The following is a 23,305-nucleotide window of genomic DNA, read 5'->3' as shown; positions in this document are numbered from 1 at the left end:
TATTCGGTTCGTATTCAAAAGTTTTTAATGTCTCCGGGTTGACACTACCCTTCTTCTTTTTCTTGTTTTGCTTTTCTACAGGTTTAGCTGTCTCTGAGTTGTTGTTCAAGATCGGCTTTTCTATCTCGGTAGGGGTCTCAACTGGGACTGCTTCTTCTAAATCCATAGAGGTTTCGGCTGGTGTTGTTGTCTGATCTACTGTTGCTGCGAGTTTCATTTTCTCTTCAAATTCTCTATAGCTTGAAGGTTGAATTTCTTTCATAGCTTTCAGTGTTTCAACTGTGTAGGTTATTTCCTATCTTAATCCAGGAAATTCGGGATTTGTAGGGTCTCTTTTAAGTCACGCTGTGTAGTTATCTGCATATGACTGATAGTCTCATCAACATCCATGTCGGAGTTTCTAAAAATCAAATAGGAGCTGCTATAGCCTTTACTACGCATGCGTTCCTTCAGGGCAGTGTCATCGATGTTCAGTTCGCAAGAGGGTCGGAAAGCCTTCCCTCCGCGGGCAAATCTGTAAGATGCCATTGTAACGCAGGGCTCGGTTATAAGATAACTTTACTCCTCGGAGTCTGGAACGAGAATGGTGATGGAAGACGTCAAATTCAAAATAATGAACAAAAATATTTTTTTTAAAAAAGTGCTGGCAAGATTTTTTTCCATTTTAGTATTGTTTTTTGATCTTTATTGTTTATTGCATTTGAAATAGATCAAGATAAATAAATAAATAAATAACTTGTTGCAGCCGCGTCTACCTTTTTATGACATTATTTGTGAAAAAGTAGTTTTTGATTATTTTTGAACCAAAACTACGAATAGGGGGTCCATTATAAAATTTGAATCAATTTAACAAAATCACGTATAGATAGTGGCTCATATGTCAATATTATCTAGAGCTTTCTTTAATTAATTATAAATCAGTTGCATAATTTTGGCGTATTTATTTAAAATATGGCGTTTAGCCAAAATATTGACTGATATCTCTTTAAATGTATTTATGACTTGAACATCCATTTTTCATAACCTCTAGAACTTGAGCAGCGATGGCTCAGGAGATAGAGCGTTCGCCCTCCAATGAGGTGAACCGGGATCGAATCCAGCTACGGCTGGTCGATACGAATCCGCATCTGGCTTGCACCGACCTCAGTGTAGACGTGAAATATCCTCAGTGGTAGACGTATCATGGGTTAGAGCCCCTTCACCGTCAGGCTAACTGTGGAAGGTTCTCATGGTCTTTCTCTCCATGTAACACAAATGCGGCTTAGTTCCTTCAGAAAGTCCTCCACGAAGGCAAATTTCTCCCAATACTTGATCCAGGAGTTCCCTTGTCTTTTGGATTGGGTTCAAAATTACAATTGTACGGAGTTGAACATTAGTAGTCGTGAACCCAAAAATTGGGTCGACTGTTCAATGCCAGTTATAAAATAAAATAAAAACCTCTAGAGCTTCAGCAGAAACAAATTCTGGTCTATTTTGCTCTAAATTTTAACTCCTCATTAAGAAATTCAGGAATATAAGACAGAAACTACACATCGTAAAGAAGTCAGCGGGGGCGGAACTATTATAAACAAACGAATTTCTCTCCTCATGAAACTATGGAATTCTTGTATGAGGGGAGGGGACATCCCCCTGGTTGGGAACCACTGTTTTGGTGTATAATCCCAACCACAACCAAATGATCATGTATCTAATATAGTCAGTAAATATAATGAATTGTGTTCATTATGACAATGAGTATTTCCAGTATAAGTAGTTGACTTCTGTGTAAAAGCACGTTATCTAACTATAAATAATAAATATTATAGTTAGTTCAGAATATACTCGTAAAGCAGCATTTACTTAGTTATTCGCATACGACAGAATTTTTCTATAAAAAAAATTTTAAAAAAAGTCAATGTAGCAAAAAATCTTGTTTAAATTTTCATTTGAAAAGTCCTGTATATTGCTTGTGAAAACATGTTTTGTAAATGCATAATATAGTTTTTTTTATGACTATAATTTATCAATATCTGAAACTTGACTCTAGCCTCCTGCTCAATACTTTACTGTTTCACAACCAGAGCCTGTCAAAGGCAGGAGCATACGGGGCTGCTGCTCCTGGCCCCAAATCAGAGGGAGGGGGGACGAATCGAAATGAAAGTTTATTTTAAGTTTCCTTCATTAATGAACTTTTTTTAAACAAAATATCAGTTTTTAAACAAAATACACAGTCCAGTCACATTAATGTGACCACCTGTTAAAAGCCAGAATAACCACCTTTGGTAGAGTGGACCGCTGTGAGACGTGCAGGAAGAGAGTCAGCTAGGTTTCTGAAGGTGTTCACAGGGATGTTGAGCCATGCCGACTTCAGTGCCATGGCCAGCTGCGCTAAATTACGCTGTTGAGGATATGTGGCGCGAGCAACCCGATAGAGGTGGTCCCACAGATTCTCGATTGGGTTTAAATCTGGAGAGTTTGCTGGCCAGGGAAGTACGGAAAACTCATCCTTGTGCTCTTCGTACCACGCACATACACTGTGAGCTGTATGACACCTTGCATTATCCCGCTGGTAGATGCCATCATTCTAAGGAAAAATCATTCGCATGTAGGGGTGGACATGGTCCGCAAGGGCAGATGCGCACTTGTGCTGATTCATCGCTTCTTCCACAATGATGAGTGCACCCAGTGAATGCCAGTAAAACATCCCCCTAATCATAATGCTCCCTCCTCCAGCCTGGATCCTTTCGGCAATTGTTGCAGGGTGTTTGCTTTCAGACGTTTCATGCTGTATACGCCAGCGTTCATCCGTCCGATGGAGCATAAAAAGTGATTCATCGAATAAAGCCACCGGTCGCCACTCTGTGGACGTCAAGTTGCGGTACTGGTATGCAAATTCCAGCCATCGTCGCCGATGAACAGCAGTCAGCATAGATGCATTAAGCAGGCTTCTGCTACGGAGGCCCATACACAGCAACATTCGCTGAACCGTTGTTGAGGATACATACTTGGTAGCCCCTTGGTTCATCTGGGCGGTCAGTTGCTCAACAGTTGCACGTCTATTCACCCGAACGCGTCTCCGTAGCTTTCCTTCGCCTCTGCCATCCATAGCCCGTGGTGCACCGCATGTGGCACGCCGCTGATTTTGGATAGTGCCATTTTACCATGCACGGTATACTTTCAACACGGTGGTACGAAAACAGTTCACAAAATTGGCCGTTTCCGAAATGCTTCCACACTTGGCCCGAAAGCCAATAATCATACCCTTTTGGACGTCGGATAAATCGCTACGTTTTTGCATTACGCCAACGCTTGAAATGCTTTCCGATGCCCTAGGACATCCTTTACATACACTCTACTGTAANGAGCAAGTGTATACCGGGCAGTGACACTTGACCTTAAAAAAACATCAGTGTAGGGTATACCGGGCAAATGTATACCGGGCAAGGGCACTTAACCAGACCTAGTATGACTAGACCTTTGGTAAATGTCCGAAATATATACTAGGTCTAGTGCCACTTTTGCTATAGCTTAAATATTTAAAAAACATTAAACAAAGCGTTTGAATCAATTTTAAACTGATAACGAAATTATTGCTTTAAAATTAAAAAAATAATAATTAAAACTGCGCCAGATAAGAGTAATTGAAGTAGTTGCTTTATACAGCGCATGTGCGGAAAAATTTTTTAAAAAAAATTATCCACGTGCATCTAAAAGTGGATGAATATCCCAAGACACCGTTTTGGTTTGCATGTTTTCTAATCTATACCATAATTTCTCTATGCCATTATTGTAAAGGATTATCATTTGTTATTAAATTTTGTAGTATGATAAAAAATGAAATTTGGGAAAAAACCCATATCGTTTTGAGATTTCTTTTGCAAAGTGCAAAAACTACTTGAATTGCTTGAAACTTTTTAATATTGCCAAATCAATTTTTTTTCATTAGTTGCCAAACAAGATTCACTACGAAATTATGAAAAAACTTTTTAAAAATTTTTCAGTACATACGCAGTATAAAAGAACTATCTTGAATACTTATAACTTTCATATTTTTTAAGGAATTTTTAAAAATTTTAAATCGACAATTTGGTAATCAATCTTAAATTGCTACAAAAATTTTGTTTAATTCCATTGAATATCAATAAAGTTAATGAAAAAACGTAAGGCGAAAAAATTTTCATATCTCCATAAATATTTACTCTAGGTTTACGAAACTGTATGTGGTTATTAAAAAGAACAACTTAAGTAGTCGATACAATTTACAAGCTTGTTGCTTGATTTTCTGGCATAGGGAGTTCAAAAATACTTGTTTACTTTCATAATTTATAGTAGTTCTCTCAAACCAATTAAATCTTTAAGTTTTATTGCTAAGTATGAAAAATGTCATGGACTAAACATCTTTAAAGTTACAAAATAGTCCTTTACTGATTTCTTGAAAAATTTTAAAAAATGACAAAAACTGAAAGTGTTTCTTCCATTATTGTACGTTAGTGTAATATATATATAGCATAATAAATAAATAGAAAAAAACACGAAGAAAATTAAGAAAAACAATAAGTTTCATTTATTGCGCATAAGATAGAACTCATAAAATAAGTTCAAAATGAAGATAAAACAAAGGAAAATTAGAGACTAATGAAAAAAGAGGGAAAAAGAAAATTAATAATAAAAATAAAAATAACAAAAACTGGAAAAAGAAAAAAAAATTTAAAAAAAATCCGAAAAAAAGGATAGAATTCTTTTAAAAATCCGGAAAATAAAAGATATAATCTTTTCATCAGCACACACGATTATATCCGCAAGAAAGAGTGCTTTCTAATATTGCATCAATATAGCCAAAGCAAAATATATCAATACAATAGTGTGAGGAGCACTCAAAAAATTTTTTTTGCAAAAATTACAATAAATAAAATAGAACACAATAAGTAAAAATAACACATGGAAACAGAAAATAAAATATAAGGAAAAAATAGAATAAAACATAATCTATAAATCGAGTAGCGAAATCGACATGAACGGGACTTACGAATCGAACTTACTATCGACATGAATCGAACTTACATGAACGGGAAATTTTTCAAGAATGATTTGAAATATTTTCGTAGCAAGATTGCCAGATTGCAAAATATGAAAATAAAGGCGCAAATTGAGATAAAAGCGTAACTACAGGAGTTTTGTTTTAAAGTGCGTTCATACTGCATTACTGAAGTGAGTTTGATTTGTTAGTTACCAAGGATGGGCCCGAAAATGGATGTGCTCAAGGTAATATTATACTGGATAATTTAAAGAAGTTGACTATAAATAATTTTGGAAAATTAAATATTTATTTAAGAAAAATAGAAATGTGTTATTTTTACTTATTGTGTTCTATTTTATTTGTGGTAATTTTCGTAAAAATGTTTTGATTGCTCCTCACACTATTGTATTGATGTATTTTGCTTTGGCTATATTGATACAATATTAGAAAGCACTCTTTTTTGCTGATATAATCGTGTGTGCTGATGAAAAGATCCTATATATTTTATTTCCGGATTTTTAAAAGAATTCTATTCTTTTTTTCGGATTTATTTTTTAATTTTTTTTTCTTTTTCCAGTTTTTGTTATTTTTATTTTTATTATTAATTTTCTTTTTCCCTCTTTTTTTCATCAGTCTGTAATTTTCCTTTGTTTTATCTTCATTTTGAATTAATACACATTTATCTTGCAATAGTATCTACTATATATTTTAAAAATCGTAACCATAAAAGAAATCTGCATGGAAGGCAAGTATAGAGTAAAACATTATACAGTGTTACACTATCATACGTACATTTTGAACTAAAAGGAGCTAAATTTATGCATAAAATTATATCTGCATTTATTATAAAAGTAATATTAAACATGCATTACCACATGCGTTCTTAAGTTAAATTGCTACTGATAAAATCCGTTAAATTTGTCTGAGTTTTTCGCTTGAAATGCAAACAAAAAGGGAAAGGGTTCTAACTGCTTTCTCTAAAGGTTAAGTGGCTTCAAAAAGCAATTCAAGGGCATTTCCCCCATAAAATGCGTTAACATGTTTAAAATGCACTGAAATTTTACGGTAATATGGAAAGTGGGTCTAAAAGAAAAATTCGATAAATAGAAAATTCACTTCGCTATTTGGAAGTTATTTTAAGAAGAAATTTCCAAAATGTTCTTGGTTTCTCGAAAAAATTCGCAAAATAGAGAAATTCGTAAAAGGGAAGTTCGTTAAATAGAGGTATGACTGTACATATATATATATAGATTTTTTAATTCGATTTCTTAAAGAAATTAATTAAATCACGATTAGTAGGAAATACTAAACTTCTAAAGCAATTAGTTCTATCTCAGTTTCGATATTTCAGAAGAACTAGAACAATTCATTTCTATTCCTAGTTTTAATAAAGGAACTCTTGAAATGACTCCATTAATTTCTTCATAGGTACTATACTAGCTTTCTAATTTAGTGAAACACATAAGACTTCCATTCATTTTAGGCAGCCAGACCAATGCTCGAAAGACATGCAATTCTCATTTCCGATAAAGCAAATTTAGATCTTCCATATCTTGATGTCAGACGAAATTGACCAATTGTAAACTATTACAAGTTTATCCGGTAGATTACGGTGTTTTTGCCATTCACAAGGACTAAAAGTATTCCGTAGAAGATTTTAATTTTATTGTTTTGAAGCATTTTTTAACCCTTATTTGACCTCAGAATCTCGATTAAACATGTTTTTAATACTTTGTTCATTATTTCGTATTAATTTAGGTCAAAATAAGTGAAAAATATTATATTTAGCATTTTAATAATTTATGGTTACGAAATACAGCACGAAACACCGGTGTCTTTTTCTGCGTTAATTTTCCAAATACGGCTCACTTCCAAAAATGAATCTTTCAAATTTTTATAGTTATTTATATCTAAAAGAAGCAATTATTTATCATTGAAATTTCTATACGAAAACAAATTGTTGAACGAAAACAAATTTTACGTTGTTTCTATACGAAAACAAATTGTTGATAAACTTTTTTAATAAGAATGAAAAAAAATTCAAACTGCTTTTTTTCGATTTTAAAATTTAGATTATCGTAATTATATTTGTACTAAGATCTATTTTTTAACAACTATAGACAAGTCTCATGTGCGTCAAGGAATTGAATATTATACTGCGCTAAAGGATTATTACAAAGGATTAAATTATTACATATTATCAAACAAATATTATGTTGTATCGTAAACAATTTTTAAGAGCATATGTCGAAATATAAGGTAGAATTTATAATCGAAAAAATTTATTTGGAATCATTTTAATAAATTATATTTATTATTATTTTAAAAGTTTCCGGTCTTGGTGGATAATTCAAGAACTTAATGTAAACATTTCGTGGAATTTTTCCAAGTACATGCATTAACTAAATGAGATTTAACTAAAATGGAACTAAATTTTCAGTTTCAATTTAACGTTGCCGAAAGTCAAATTTCTTTAACTTGGAGGATTCGCTCTCCACACCCCGTATTCTCCTTCCATACGAGGTATTCATTCTCATTCATCATTGCTTATTTCTGCCAAAACGTCAATGTTTTACACACAAAAAAAGTGGACGTTTTGTGGAGAACAAACATATTTTGGTTTCAAAATATATAATTATCTTTACGAATGAACATGTTAAGTATAATGAAATGGATATTTACCTGAACTTTAAAAAAGTTTAACTTTAAGAACACATAGAACGAGTGACTCAATAGAAGGATGTAAATGAAAAATATTTGTATTCTTAGACGAAACTTATAACACTTCAAATAAAAAATGATTTTAATCTCTTATTTAATATTTATTTTTAAAATTTTCATAATAAGTTTTACAACTCATAATTTTTTACAATTCATAATTTCTCTCTTTTCAGTTTGTTACTTTTGATTCCATCTACTCAAGCGAGAGTTTATAAACTGAAAAGATAAAGATCTAGTAAGGGAAAAATAAATTTTTACAACAATGGATAAATAGGCAGTATTTGATGCAAAAAAAGCTGAAAGAAATCACGAAAATTCAGTTAAAATTGCAATAATTCTTGAACAAATGGGATTTCCCCACCCAAAAGAAAACTGGTTAAAATTATAACACAAAATGGTCCTATCAGCATAGTAAATTTAAGCTGGTTCATTTCATAGTAAATTTAAACTATATCAAAAATAAATGTTTCATTTCAACGGATACACTAGCATTTTTTTTACCAGTTATAACAGCCAATAATTATTAAACTTTATCGAATCTTTATACTCTTTGTGCACTTTTCTACACGCCTTCGTAGTTTCAAGTCTTAAATTTTTTTGCTGTAAAGCAAAATGTGGAGTAAAGAAAAAAAAGGGGAAAAATTAACATAAAAGGCGCTTAAAAATTCAGTAACTTTCGAACAACTGTATTCCAGCTCTGTATTTGCATTCTTGCTGCGTGTAAAGCAGACCGTATGGTATTTTTCCAACAAGTTTAACAGTTAATGCTCGAACAAACTATAGAATGTACATTTTTTTTAAATTCTATCTCAATTCCTGTACTTTTTTCTATACATCATTATAACTACAAGTTTTATAGTTTTGTAAATGTAACGTTAAGTGTAATGTTATGTTGAACATCCAAAATAGCGTCATTTTTAGTGTCGGCCCTAACGATTTTTTAACATAGACAAGTACATTATAGAATTTCATGTTTGATGTGCATTAGATTTTGTGAAACTAGTGATTACCTCATAAGATTTAATAAGACTTGCACGAAAGTTTCATGAAATAACAAGTTAAGACATTTTCATGTTCCTGAAAGAATAAAATTTTGGAATATTTTTAAACAGTTTTCTTTCATTACATGTCTTCTCATGTTTTTAATTATTTGTAACTCTTAGACTAATCGGTATTTATGTTTGCTGATTTGTCATTTGAAAATAATTAAATATTGTATTTTAATGTTGTATTATTGTAATATTGCACTTAACTTAAATTTTTCTTTATCCGTTTCTACGTTTTCCCAAATATTTTACTTTCTTCGAACATTTTTATTTCCTAAGCTAAGTTATTTTTCTGTCAAAAAATGAACGTAATATTTAAATGAGTAAACAGTCTAAACACTAATTATCAACGAAATACGAGAATTTAGAATTCATGACTCAGTTGCCGAAATCCGAAATATTATGCCAAACACAAAAACGTAATTCCGATAAACTTTTCAAACCATGTAGCAAATCATAACGGCGCAAAAATCGAAACGTGACTTCGTAGGATTAATTTGCATATATACTCTAAATAACCAATTATACTTCAAAATTACTCCAAATTAAGTAATTCAAAAAATTTTAAATTCAAATTCAGAAGTTAGAAAAAAATAAACTGAGAACAATTAGAATTTTTTGTTTTTTAAAATACAAGTTTATTCAAATTTTAAAGTCAGATTTTTTTTTTCGTGTAAAATGTAGATACTACAGCATTGTATTACATAAAATTAAAAAGTTACGACAGTTTATTTTAACAAATTTTTACGAAACTTTAAAAAAAATAACTTAATTATAGTTTACAATTCCGCTTTAAAATTCAGAAATTTGGAGTTGGTTCGAGTTGACTCGTTTGACGATTCAACATCGAAACTTTTGTCCAATTTGGAATTTTTCCTTTCATTCGCCACTCCTCGTTTGGTGCGTACTGTAGGCCTTTTACTTTTGATATTGGAAGGAGGTTGTGAATAAATTGAATACATTTCAATGTACTCATTCATTTTTTCTTTTAGTAAATGTTCAAGTTCGCTTTGAAAACTTTTGTTTATGTTGTAAGGGTGATAAAATTGTGGAATTTTTATTTGTCTTTTCTTAGAATATGATTTTGTACCTTTTTTGGAATCGAAAATTTTTCCTTCAACATCTGCGAATCTTTCGTTCAATGCCCCAATTATTTTACGCAACTGGAGTTCTAAATTTTCTCTTTCTTCATTATAAATTTCAACACTAGATGACTCTGCAGTAACGTGTGAAGGGGGTCTTTCAAGGGAGTCTAAGTAGGATTCATCTGTATTAGAGGTTTGATCTACTACAAGATATGATACAGACTCATCGGGTGAATACGGAGGATCAACTAAAATATATGTTTCTCCCGAGGAATGTTCGTGATCTCCTTTGTGAAGCTCTTTTACATTTTGGTTATTTTCACCAGATAATTTAATATCGCCAAGCTCTTCTTCCGAAACTTCCTCTGTAACTATTTCTTCCGGAAGATCCATTAGCTCCCCACTTCTGTGTATATCAAAGTAATCAACTTCGGAAGTGGAAGTATCGGTGGTAAAAGAATCTAGCGATGTTCCTTGTTCATTAGCTATCTCTACAAAATCATCCACCATACCAGATCCGGAATCTATTAATAATGAAGATTCAAGCACGAAAGATTTCTGAGACTCGTTTACATTCTCGTTTTTTATAAGTGACTCCGTGACACCAGGTTGCGTGTTTTCATTGATTAGATCCAATGATTTCGGAAGCACTAATTGCTCTCCCTTTGCATGAGAATCAACTTCAGAGGTTGGAGTATCTTTGGGGGAAAAATCTGCAGCTATTCCCTGTTCAGACGCCAATGTAAAATCTGCTTCTATGCCAGATCCGAATTCTGTGTATAATGAAGTTCCAAGCGTAAAAGGTTTTAGAAACTCATTTACTATCTCTGATTCTACAGTAGACTCAGGCTGCATGCCTTCGGGAGCTGGATCTGAAGGTTTCAATTTAAAAGAGCACTGGAATATTTTCTTTGCATTTTCGTCTTTCCACTCACAAGACAAGGTCTGTAAGGGAAAGCTATCCATGTTCTCCCAAGATATCAAAGCTCCATCTTCGCTTATACTCTTAACCAAGAAATCTTCATTGCAGCTTAGAAGCTCTAACAGATCTAGAATGTAATCCTGCAGAGATTTTAGCTCAGCATTAAGTTCTTGCGAAATTTCTAAATTTAAAGTTTTAATTAGTCTCGATTCGCTAAGATTATCTAAACAGCTAGCTAACATTATGATCTCCGTTTCGCAAGGCTTCAAAATGTTTTCATAAAAATTAGAACCCAACTTATAAATTTCGGTACTAGCCTCTGATAAAACTTTCTTAATATTTCCAAACAGTAAACTAAACCCTCTTGCACTCAAATCTGGTTTTGGAGACAGTTCACCTTTTGGCAGTTTACATTTTTTGAAGAAAGGACCAAATTTATCATCAATTTCTTGCTTAAAAATATATTTTCTCAACTGATATTCATCCGATTCGAACAAATTTGATAGATTCTCTTCATTCATCAAGAGAGCAAAATTGTCCATCGTATCAACCAAGGCTGCTTCAAAGACATTGTTAATAGCTTTTGAGAGAGCGACAGATAGAGAACCGATTCTTTTTATAGTTTCTGATTGGGATGGTCGGCGTCGTTGGTATCTGCAGTACAGAGAATTACGTAGCCGAATCTCGCATACAATATCCCTGTTCTCTATTTTTAAAATGTGCATTCTTCTATGTACTTCAGCTGCTACAGAACCGCATCTTTGTTTCATTTTCCGAATGGTACAGTAAAATACTCTTTCAAGGGCCCTGAAAAGTAAACTTATTATTGATTTAAAAGTAAAATGTGAACTGGGTTCGAAAAATTATTATAAAAACGTACTAAATGATAAGCAAAATATCTTGTAGTTATAATATAATAAAGTATATTACGTAATATAATTTTGTATGTACAGTCGAACTTCGTTAAGGGGAACACGACGACGTAGATTTGTTTTTACGTGAACTAATTTTCGATTTCTCTACAAATTGTATATGGATAATGCTTTAAAGTACTTTTTTAACGTGAACACGCTCGATGTGAAATATTTTTTATGGTAAACTCTAATTTCATTGCCCTAGGAACGATTTTCGCATTTATCGTGAATTAAGTTGTTGTTAATTTACGTCGCACTAGAGCTGCACAATGGGCTATTGGCGACGGTCTGGGAAACATTCCGGAGGATGATCCGAAGACATGCCATCACAATTTTGATCCTCTGCGGAGGGGATGGCACCCCCGCTTTGGTAGCCCGACGACCTGCGCACTTTACGGTAACACAGTTTAACGAGGACCAATATCGTGAATTAAAAATTTCGAAATTGTGCAATAAATCAGTTTAATTCAATTAGCTAGTAGCTTTTTAGTAATTTTTATTTGCTTCTACGTAATAGAAAAAAAATACAGCATAGAAAGTACACATCATAAGATTTTTTTTTCTTTCTTTCTAAGTTTGTAATCTCTATAGCTTTATTTTATTTTTTTAAAGCAATTAGTTGTATTTATTAGGAGAATATGTATGGAAGATATTAAACATTTATCTTAGAAATTTAAGCTTAGTAGAAAATCTGTATTGTATGATTTTTATGAAAAATTTCTGAACCGATAATGTGATATACTTTTAACAATTAACAAATTTTCTGTCCCCCTTCGAGTTTACTTTGAAACAAAGTTTGACTGTAACACCAGAGGGCAGCCCCCCCTGCTCAAATTTCTAGCCATCTCCCCAGAATTGCGCTACTAGTTCCTTTCGGATTTTTTCGCAATTAGAGCTCACTTTGTTCGCTCAATGAACACTATTCTAATTTAGTCAGGCATTATATGTTAGATTAAATTCCTTAAAATGAAGTTCTGAAAGTAGGCAACATATACATCCAGTAAAACCTTAAATTTATATGCATTTAATTCAATTTATATACATTACTTTTTGATTTATATGTATTTCTATGCTACTTCGAAATAATATTTTTAGACAAATAACTAATAAGATTATAAATTTTTACAATTATAACTCATACACATTGTGTTTTTAGTCTCGGCAGTTTCACATTTTTTAGTTCAATATAAACACGTCAATTGCGTAAAAAAACAAAAATATAACGAAATTAAAAAGCAAAACTCAAAGTGAATCTCAGGTGATAAAACTTAACTCTCCTGTTTTAAAGAGAGTTGTTTTGTCCGTAGGTGATTTTGATTTCATTGAGAAAGTAACAACAGTCAACTTTTTTCAACTTTCCATAATTTTTCTATAATTTAATTTAGAATTCTGGATTTTTACTGTAGTTTAACGTAAGCACAGGCATTATTTGAACACAAACACTTTTTGAAACAATGTAAAGCACTTAAATAATTTATATTCACTTTGGAGGTAAAATTCGGCGGGGAAAAAATACTAAGGCGTCTTGCTCTCACGGCTAAAATCATAGAAATCATGCTAATGACTTAGAACTACTTTTAATAGACAGTCAAACATACCCTTTTTAAAACCAGACTAGCTTAAAGAAATTTAAAAATGAAAATATTTTTTTTTTTTTTTTGAATATAAAAATGTTTAGATTTAAAAAAATCCAAATATTTTTATATTTAAAAAATATACTCAAAATAATTTAAAACAAATTATTTTGATAAAAAAAAAACATTTACCAATATGCAAGTGCTATAGTATGAATTTAACAACATAGTATACTCGCTAGTTATCAAGTTTTAACTTAATAGGTTTATTAAAAGTTTAAAAATCTTACACGCAAGGTGATTGAATTTGAATTGAGAGCAGATTTAAGGAAAATGCTTATTAGATTTAAAGCTTGTCTAATGCTTATCATTAGATTTGAGTAAATTTTAAGCGAGATATTTTAATTTTTAGAAGATTCCAGATTTCACTATTCTTGCTTTAACTTTGGAAGTTTTAATTATATTCTTTTATTGTGTGTTTCTTTGTTCAGTATAAAACAAAATACAACATTTTTTTAAGAAAAAAAAATCCAAAATTTTGTTAGGGAAAATTTTAAAGAATTATAAATTAATTATAAAGAAAATTCAAAATATAACTAAATTATTATTAAAACTGCGTAAACTGACAAGCACAGTTAAAGCAAAAATATAGAACAGTGTTATAATCTGTTCGATTTTAACTTTTCATTTTTGTCCAACTTATAGCTCAGTTTGTTTTTGATTTTTGTTGCTCATACAAAGAAAGAAATATATTTCAGAAGTTTATAAACTTGACTGTTCAGGTGTTAGTGCCAGTCTCTCTTCTTACATTTCAGTTTTTATTGCAAAGCAAAATAGCAATTTCATAAGACTTTTTTAACAACAGACTAATCAAATAGTTTTATAAAGTGATGTTTGAACAAATCTGTTATGTAGATTGGGAAAAGATCACTGTATCTTCAATGGCCTAAGAGTCAGGCCCGGATATACTTAGGCACTAGAATAGCTCGAGCTAAAAGAATATTACCTCTTATTTTGGGTAACGAAATAAACCGTTATTACTGAGTCTTACGCTGACGACTACCAAAATAAAAGAACAAAATAATGATAAAATGCTATGGTGGTTTGGGATCATGGAACCTGTGTTTACCTGAAAGCAAACCAGACTGAATTAAAGTGGGTAAATTTCGACTGAAAGTTACAGTATGTGTACGTAAATATTTTTAATGAAAATCTAATATTAAAATTGATGTAAAGAAGGTCAAATTTAGTAGAAATTTGAACATACTCGCATGGTTCAGGTATAAGGCACCAGTATGGACGATCGTCTACATATTCCTCCTCTTCTTTTACGCATTCTTCTGCGACTTTCTTCTCATTTTCATTGATACACTTTGCAGAAGAAAAGTAATCTAGGAAACAATAATAGATTCAATAATATGCAAACACACATTTTGTAGATTTCTAACTATATTTGAAAATCTAATGATGGTGACGTAGTTTTCCAATGTTGTTGGCAAATTTTTATTGGACAGATTATTACATGGTAAAAAACCAGTTTCCCAACATTAATTTACATTTTGTTTTTGCTTCTCATCTGCATGAAATAAATATAAGTCATAAAGATATTGTTTTCCTGTAATACAATTTCGTATCCCTAATTTAAAAATATTTAGCTTTAACATGTGTTTTTTTTCTACTTTGCTTTCAATAAGTTTTTAATTAGTTTGTTTTCTAAATTTAAATCTTAAAAGTAAAAGCGTTGTTTCAGTATTATAATGTAATTCTATGATATTACATTATTCCGCTACATTTAAGATAAACTTCTTTAAAGCAGTCTACTTAAAGTTTTTCCTATTTTTGCTGCACATCCATTAATATACTATTATAAATTACAGTTAAAGAGATTCGTTAAATGATTAAATGAACTTATGGCGAGTTTTTACTGAAGTTCAGAAGAGGGTTTGATTTATTAGCTACCTTGAATTGGCCAGAATCTGGATGTCCACAATGTAAGTATATTATACTGGATAATTCGAAAGGTTATCAAAGCTTAACCCAGTCAGGGGGCATCCGGAGAATACTGTAGACTAAGTGCGCGTACGTGACCTCTCAGCAAAAGAAAAAGATTATAAAAGGTCGGCTTGATCAAAAGGTTATAATTAATAAGGTTAAACTGCGATGGCTCAAGGGGTAGAGCGTTCACCTTCCAGTGAGGAGAGCCGGGTTCGATTCCCATCGGTGGCTGGTCGATACGAATTCCGCATCCGGCTTGCACTGACCGGAGTGCTGACGTGAAATATCCTCAGTGGTAGTCGGATCATGGATTTGCGTCCCCTTGTCGTCAGGCTAACCGTGGGATGCTCTCGTGGTCTTTCTCTCCATGTAGCGCAAATGTGTGTTAACTCCATCAAAAAGTCCTCCACGGAGCAAATTACCCAATACTTGATCCAGGAGTTCTCTTTTCTTTTGGATTGGGTTTAAAATTACAAGGCTACGGAGTAAAAGACGTAAACCCCAAAATGGGGTCTGCTGTTCAATGGCGGTTATAAAATAATTTAGAACTTAATGATCAGCTTCATGCACAATGTGATTTATTAATATAGCATTTTATTTAGCATGATTTATAACATGTGACTATTTAATATAAAAGCCCTTTTAGGTTAGCGAAATTATTAAACTATGGTTGTGAAGTCACCAAATATGTTATAATAATATACTCATAATTTCAAATGTTTTTTTAAAAAATAATTACTAAGCAAAATTATTAATGTTCCCTAATAGATCTTAATATAATCATAAGGGAAAAGTTTGGACATGGGAAGTAGACACAACGTAAGTAAACAATTGTTGTTAGATATATTTTAAGTGAATAGCTTCAACTTTCGTAGGAAAAACTTAACTCAGGAAATAATTATTGTGGAGCAATTATTGGGGTTGGTGAGAGGCAGCGAAAAAAAGAACTTATCACTCTAGTTCATTCATGATCTGTATAAAAACGAAATTTACTTCTTTTCCATTCGAAGTCCGTACAAAAAAGTTTTAAGCTTCTTCTGTTGTCAAGAATCATTCTAGAGACGTTCGTAAACTTCTCGTTGCAGAAATCTGCAGCCTGTTCAACGCATGCAATGAACTCTTTGTGCTTCCTGGAAGAAAATTACTTTAAAACATGCTCAGAAAAAAGTTATTTTTTGAAAAATAATACTCCTTAGTTGAAGTTCTTATTCGTTCTGTTATAAAAATAAGAACAAATATTAAAAATCACTAGCTTGGTATCGAAAGCTAAGGAGGAGAGAGTTCAAAGTTAATCAAGTAAAACTGAAGGAACTTGAAGCAGCAGCTTCCGTACATTAAGGAGGAATTTCAATTCTTTTACGAATCAATTTAAAAATAAAAGGAAAATGAAGTCATTTCCTTGTTAGAGCCTCAATTTCAAACTATTGTAAAACTAAGTAAACTAACCATATAATTAAGCATAAATTTAAAGTGAGTTTAAAAGTCACTCACTGAATTATTAAGTTTAAATTATGGAGATTTCAAAACAAAAACATTAATATATTCGAGCAACTTTAAAATATTGAGTTGAACCTGCATATTTCTGAAAATCTATGTGGTTCTGTAGCCAGACGCCCTGTTCCACCTGTAACACTCATCCTGTAATCTCCGCACAGGTAAACTTTCTTGAAACACTCGTCTTTGGCAAGTTCGTCATAGGTCAGGCAGCTAATTACCTGCACTAGCACTGAAAAAGAAATAAAGCTAGATTTACGAAATGTAGACATTTTTTCATTAATTCTATATAATGTCCACCATTTATATCAATATGAATCTTCATCGAAATATTTAGTGTTATAGGATATACAGTGAAAAGAAATACGTTAACTTCGGAACGGGTAAAGTTATTAGTTGTGAAACAAATACAGTTAAAGTCCGTTTTACAACAATTCACAATAGCCGATTGAAATACTGCAAAAAAAAAGCTTGAAAGCAAAAGTACATATCTAATGTTAAAATGACGCAAGACTAGTGGGGAATTGTTTGAACGTCATTAATAGCAAAGTTTATTTCAATATTAAGTGGACAAAAAAAAGTTTGACAGATACGCTTTTAACAAACAGAATGTTGTTTTTAAATGTGAGGCGGGACTTTTTGAAACACAGACATTTTCTTTTATTAAGAGGAAAATAACTTTGCCAGTGGTCCCTCATATGCTTTCTTTTAAACAAAAGATTAAAATTACAAGATGGTAAAATGATTTTCAATTTTATCCTTTCGTTAATGATACAGAAAGAGATTTTTTTTACTGTTATTAAATAAAATAAAAAATAAATGTTTAGCAAACATATTTTGCATGAAATTATTTTTTGATAAACTAGTTTTATAATTGTCTGCAAAAAATTTTCAATTCCTCAGAAAGCTCTCGAGGTATGGTGAAATACCTGAAGTAAAATTATCATTAAGGGGTTCAAACTTTGGAACCCTCTTCTGACCAAACTATTGGGATTGAGGCTAGTCCCTAGGTTTTGGGAGTTACAAAGCCAATTCAGTCTAGAGAAAGGTATATTTATTCAGAGGAAGTAAGTTTATGTGTCCGATTTTCATAACCTAGAATATTGTCTGTGCTAATCATTTAGCCTATTTGAGGACACCCCTTTGAAACATTAACATTAAGTTTTAAAACTTGAAAATACGATAATTAGATCAAAAAATATTTAAGTCAGTTTTTTGCACAAACAAAATACAATCTTGTTTTAAATATTGCTTCAACACGAAAATATTTGCTCGGATTTTATTTCAAATTCTTAAGGAAATTATTTCTTAGCGATGATTTTAATCCCAAAACACTTTCGACGATTAAAATGTTCCATCATGTATACATCGTATCAAACAAATGATAAAGAAATTGCGATTTAAGTAAAACGATTATCTTCTAAATTAAAGATGCGCAAACCCTGTCAAGGTAGTGACTTCAAACCAATTTTAAGTAATTGAATTCAGCTTTATAATTAAATCAATGACAAGTCGTAAGTTGTGTACCTAGATATGCTAAAAGCCCATTAAACAGTTTGGTATGTAGGATTCATCCGTAAGATATATTCAACTGGAATGTAGAAACACTTGAATTTACACCAAAACTGTTGAATCTAATCAAATGACTTATCAACCTATTACGAAGTTCCAAGGATTAACTCGTTTTTCCTAAGTGACACGCCAAAAATGAATTAAAGTTGTCGATTCTAAATGTTATGGAGGAAATGAAGCTAGATTTTCAGTATTAAAATAGTTCTGCTGTGTTAGTTCCTTGCTCAGGAAACAGCGACTTAAAAGTAATTTAATTTGAGAGAGACTGAAAGCTGAATGATTACTTCCAGAAATTTTATTTAAAACATTTTAAGCTGCACTGTCACTTAGCTAAACTTGTCGAAATGCCTTGTATTCAATAAATGGAACCTTTTGTATTTAATTGCCTGAGAAACGTTTTAATTTAAAACTCAAAAATTACAACAGTGTTAGAAAATTTAAGTTTAATTATTGCCATATTGTAAAGAATTTAAAAACACCCATATAGACAAATAAGCTCTTTCCATCAATGTAATACGCGTGCAAGGCATTCTATGAAAGATTTACAAGCTCATTACAACATATTTATTGACACATAAAAATTTGTTGTTGTTGTAGTTCATTTACGTCGCACTAGAGCTGCACAATGGGCTATTGGCGACGGTCTGGGAAACATCCCTGAGGATGATCCGAAGACATGCCATCACAATTTTGATCTTCTGCAGAGGGGATGGCACCCCCGCTTCGGTAGCCCGACGACCTGCACGCGAAGTCGAGCACTTTACGGTAGAACAGTTTAACGAGGACCAATACCGCACACCCTCGGTCCCTACGCAGACTGATCCAAGTGGTCACCTACCCGCACACTGACCGCAGCCAGTGATGCTTGACTTCGGTGATCTGCTGTGTCTTAACGATCAGTCCACTGCGGGACCATGAAAATTTGAGCAAAGATATTTAATTATACACTAATCTCAAAAATGTTTGCGACAAATGAAAGCGAGGTAGTCTCGTTTAGGTTTTAAATAATTTGTTACACAGAGTTTTAATGGAAGAAACAAATAGCATTAAAAAAAATCAGGTAGTGTATATTTCTGACCAAAAACAACTAACAATTCTATCAGTTCAGACTATTTTTCAAACGATTACACGGGAACTAATTATAATGGCAGGTAACTTTTTAGGAAATCTATATTCCACCTTCTTTACTTTCCTGTCCCGTTACGGGTAAACCGCAACCTTTTTCTTATTTCATTGAGGGTAAACCGCAATACTTTTTCTTAATTCGTAACGAATTCATCTCCTCAACAAAAACTCTGCCTTAATCAGTCAAATCTGTAATATTTCTAAAAATGTCGTTTGCATTTTCCATCTATCTAGTGAGGCTGCACTAATTTATAGCTTATGTTAGCCTTTGTTTTTGATTACTCTTGTAAGGTACTTAAGAATTAGGAATTGGCATTATTTTTAATACTTATGTCACGTGACTGCATTAAACCTTCTAATTCAGGGGCTCTACTTAAAGATAGTTTTCTTTAACTTTTAAAATGATCCCATAAAAAGATTTTAAAAAGAAAGATCGACCTTAATAGAAATAAATTTTTAAACTTGCATTCATTAATACTTCAAAAGCACAAGAAACAATCACTTATAGATGTTACTTTGTCTTTACTAAACATAAACGAGATACCAAAGACAGACGTTTCTTTGTAATTTGCGGGTTAATAGTTTTCTTTTTTTTCGTTTTTTTTTTATATTTTAAAATTTTTGTTCGAGTGCAAAAACAGAATCGAAAAATTTTATTTTATAATCAAAATCTTAAAAATCTTAAAAAACTTTATACTTTCAAAATTTTTTAGATTATTATTCAAGGAAAGTGTTTTCAAGTTTTTAAATTTACTTAATCGCTGTGTTATAAAAAAATTGAAAAACAAGTATTTTAAAAACCACTTCTTAAATGACATATTGGTGTATATTTAACGTTTATACATTTTACGCCGTTAAAGCTGAATTATAAGTTAACACAATTCTAAAAGAAAATAAAAAATTTGAAAACTAACGTATGTTAAATTTAAAATTTATATCAGATTTGACAGCAGCCATTAAGGAATTAGGTTAACTGGAAATGTAAAAATTTTCTCAAATGCATTTGATAAATTTAGTTTATATTTTTCTTAAAGCATAAGCAAACTGAAATGGGGAAAAATCAGTGCATTTTGGTTAAAAAACCACATTTTCTGCATTCCAATAAATTAAAGCATATTACTACCAACTTTAAATTTTTTTAAGTTGAATTTGCAATTTACAATTCATTGTTAAACTCAGAGTCAAGGGATTTTTCTGATGAAAACTTGTTTTAATGTCTTCCTTAAAAAAAATATTTATCCTAATTGTAATTAATTAAAATTCATGTTAAATTTTAAAAAACAAAAAAAAATTGAAGAATGTTTCTGTTAACATGTTATTTCAACGCAGCTCAAAATTTGGGAAAATAATGCAAAAATACTTATTATTAGAAAAAAACTCATTTTAAAACAATCATCGTACTCATATTTTTCATCTTACTCTTAACATTTTAAAAGAAAAATAAACTTAAAATGCTTGAAACTTTAATATACTTCAAGTATTTTTATTAGTTAGAATAAGGATAGAGGATTTTCAAATTTTAAGTTAAATTTATTCATATTTCATATTAGAATTTTCACAATTTCTTTTAAATGTCTCATATTTTAAACTTCAACAGAAATTCACTAAGTAAATTTATTAGTGTCTTCAAGTTGTTTTTTTAAGAATTAAAATACTCTAAATATTTGATAGCTGAAATATTTTATTGCATAAGAATGTTAAAAATATAACATAATCCGCATAATTTAGGTATAACTCATAAAAAGAAGAAAAACAGAAAATATTAAAAAAACACTTTTGATTACGATGTTGGCAGCAGAATAGTTTAAAACAACAAATCTTGCACAGATACAGTAATTTAATTAGAATACAAACATTTTAAACAAGCTGTGAATTTCTGTACACATGCGAAACTTAATGAAATTGAATTTATAAAACAATTTCAGCTGTAAAGAACTTGTCTTTAGTTTTCATAAATACTTTTAATTTTTTTTTTCATTTACTATAATTTTAAAAACTGAAAATCAGAGGTCAAATATAAGAAAATAACCAGATTAGGGTGAGTAGGCCACGTTATAGCGTTTTTGTAAATGAAAATTAGCTAAAAGTACAATGATGTGCAAAATATTTCAATATTATACAACTTTAATAACTTACCGAGCAAGAAAACTATTTTCATCAAGCTCATCATATTGGGAAACAACTGGTAAAGAAAGCGAGTCCCAACTAAACAGTGTATATGCTATTCATGTGGGCGTTTTAAAAATAAGCAGTGTCAAGAGCGCTCGCCAAAAAGTCTAAACCCGCTGCCGTTCATAAAAAGTTTGGAAAACAAAAGAACGGAATAAAATCAAAAACTGAAAAATTATCGATGAGCAACATTTATAAAATATCTACTGATTTCCCTATTTTATGAAGTTTTCGTAGGTTTCACTCAATTTGTACATTAGTTTCTTTCATTTAGTGTCCCGCTGTGGACTGATCGTTAAGACACGGCTCCCAGCAGATCACCGAAGTCAAGCATCTCTGGCTGCGGTCAGTGTGTGGGTGGGTGACCACTTGGATCAGCCTGCGTAGGGACCGAGGGTGTGCGGTATTGGTCCTCGTTAAACTGGTCTACCGTAAAGTGCTCGACTTCGCGTGCAGATCGTCGGGCTACCGAAGCGGGGGTGCCATCCCCTCTGCAGAGGATCGAAATTGTGATGGCATGTCTCGGATCATCCTCAGGCATGTTTCCCAGACCGTCGCCAATAGCCTATTGTGCAGCTCTAGTGCGACGTAAATGAACAACAACAACGACTTTCATTTAGTATGACTGAAAGATAAACATCCCGTACTTCGATACGAAAGGCCCGCAGTAGACTGATCGATAAGACACGGTTCCCAGCAGATCACCGAAGTCAAGCATCAGCGAAGTGCGGGTGGGTGACCACTTGGATCAGTCTGCGTAGGGACCGAGGGTGTGCGGTATTGGTCCTCGTTAAACTGTTCTACCGTAAAGTGCTCGACTTCGCGCGCAGGTCGTCGGGCTACCGAAGCGGGGGTGCCATCCCCTCCGCAGAGGATCAAAATTGTGATGGCATGTCTTCGGATCATCCTCCGGGATGTTTCCCAGACCGTCGCCAATAGCCCATTGTGCAGCTCTAGTGCGACGTAAATTAACAACAACAACAACTACTTCGATACGAAAGGCTTCAAAAACTCAGTAAAAATTCCAGCTAAATCAAATAATATCAAAGTGTTGAACTTAACTGATTGCAATCCATGTTAAAAGGAAACTAATTTCTTGATCTTCAATTAAGAATACGTCTATTATTTTTCAGTAAGCTTGTCAGTTTCTTCGGAACACGAACCCTTGACCTCCAGCGTTAGATATTAGGTTGATTGATTGATTGTTAATTTACGTCGCACTAGAGCTGCACAATGGGCTATTGGCGACGGTCTGGGAAACATTCCAGAGGAGTTAGATATTAGGAAGCCGTTATTTAGATATTAAGATCCCGAACAGCTGCGCAGATTGATCACTCTTTGAAAATCATTCAAGAAATTTCATTTTTACTGGCAAAACTCATAACATATTTATCATTTAGTGCATAAATCTAACAACTAAGCCTTTGTACGAACACGTAATCAGGATACTGAGTATACTTGAGTCTGGTATATACTTGAGTATACTTGATACAGAGTACTGAGTTTACGTATTCGGATTGCTGAGTCTCCAAATATAGGGGGTACCCGCAGTCTGGGAAATATGGTCCCCATTGCTTGATCAGGAACGAGGTTCAAACTTAATTTTACTTTTTGTGTATTTCACCATATCTTGAGAACTTTTTAGGCTAGATGAAAAATGTTTACTCGTAATTAGAAATTTAGTTTATCCAA

The 23,305-nt window shown here is 32.2% G+C and overlaps 1 protein-coding gene across 2 annotated transcripts; it reads right to left on the bottom strand.

Moving 5' to 3' along the window:
* Nucleotides 1-9,377: 9,377 nt before the first annotated feature.
* LOC107448253 (uncharacterized) lies at nucleotides 9,378-21,837 on the bottom strand. Of its 2 annotated transcripts, none has more exons than XM_016063387.4 (5): nucleotides 21,581-21,837; nucleotides 16,826-16,979; nucleotides 16,247-16,383; nucleotides 14,526-14,649; nucleotides 9,378-11,577 (listed from the first exon to the last, which is right to left on the bottom strand). In XM_016063387.4, exons 1-5 carry the CDS (start codon nucleotides 21,612-21,614, stop codon nucleotides 9,543-9,545), a joined length of 2,484 nt encoding a protein of 827 aa, XP_015918873.2. In that variant the 5' UTR covers nucleotides 21,615-21,837; the 3' UTR covers nucleotides 9,378-9,542. The 2 variants fall into 2 exon arrangements, with proteins under 2 accessions (XP_015918873.2, XP_071039673.1); XM_071183572.1 differs by lacking the exon at nucleotides 21,581-21,837 and adding an exon at nucleotides 21,299-21,562.
* Between the last annotated feature and the right edge of the window lie 1,468 nt (nucleotides 21,838-23,305).

The sequence above is a fragment of the Parasteatoda tepidariorum genome, chromosome 7, assembly GCF_043381705.1.
Source record: "Parasteatoda tepidariorum isolate YZ-2023 chromosome 7, CAS_Ptep_4.0, whole genome shotgun sequence".
Lineage (NCBI taxonomy): Eukaryota > Metazoa > Arthropoda > Arachnida > Araneae > Theridiidae > Parasteatoda > Parasteatoda tepidariorum.
This window is presented reverse-complemented; position numbering and strand designations above follow the sequence as displayed.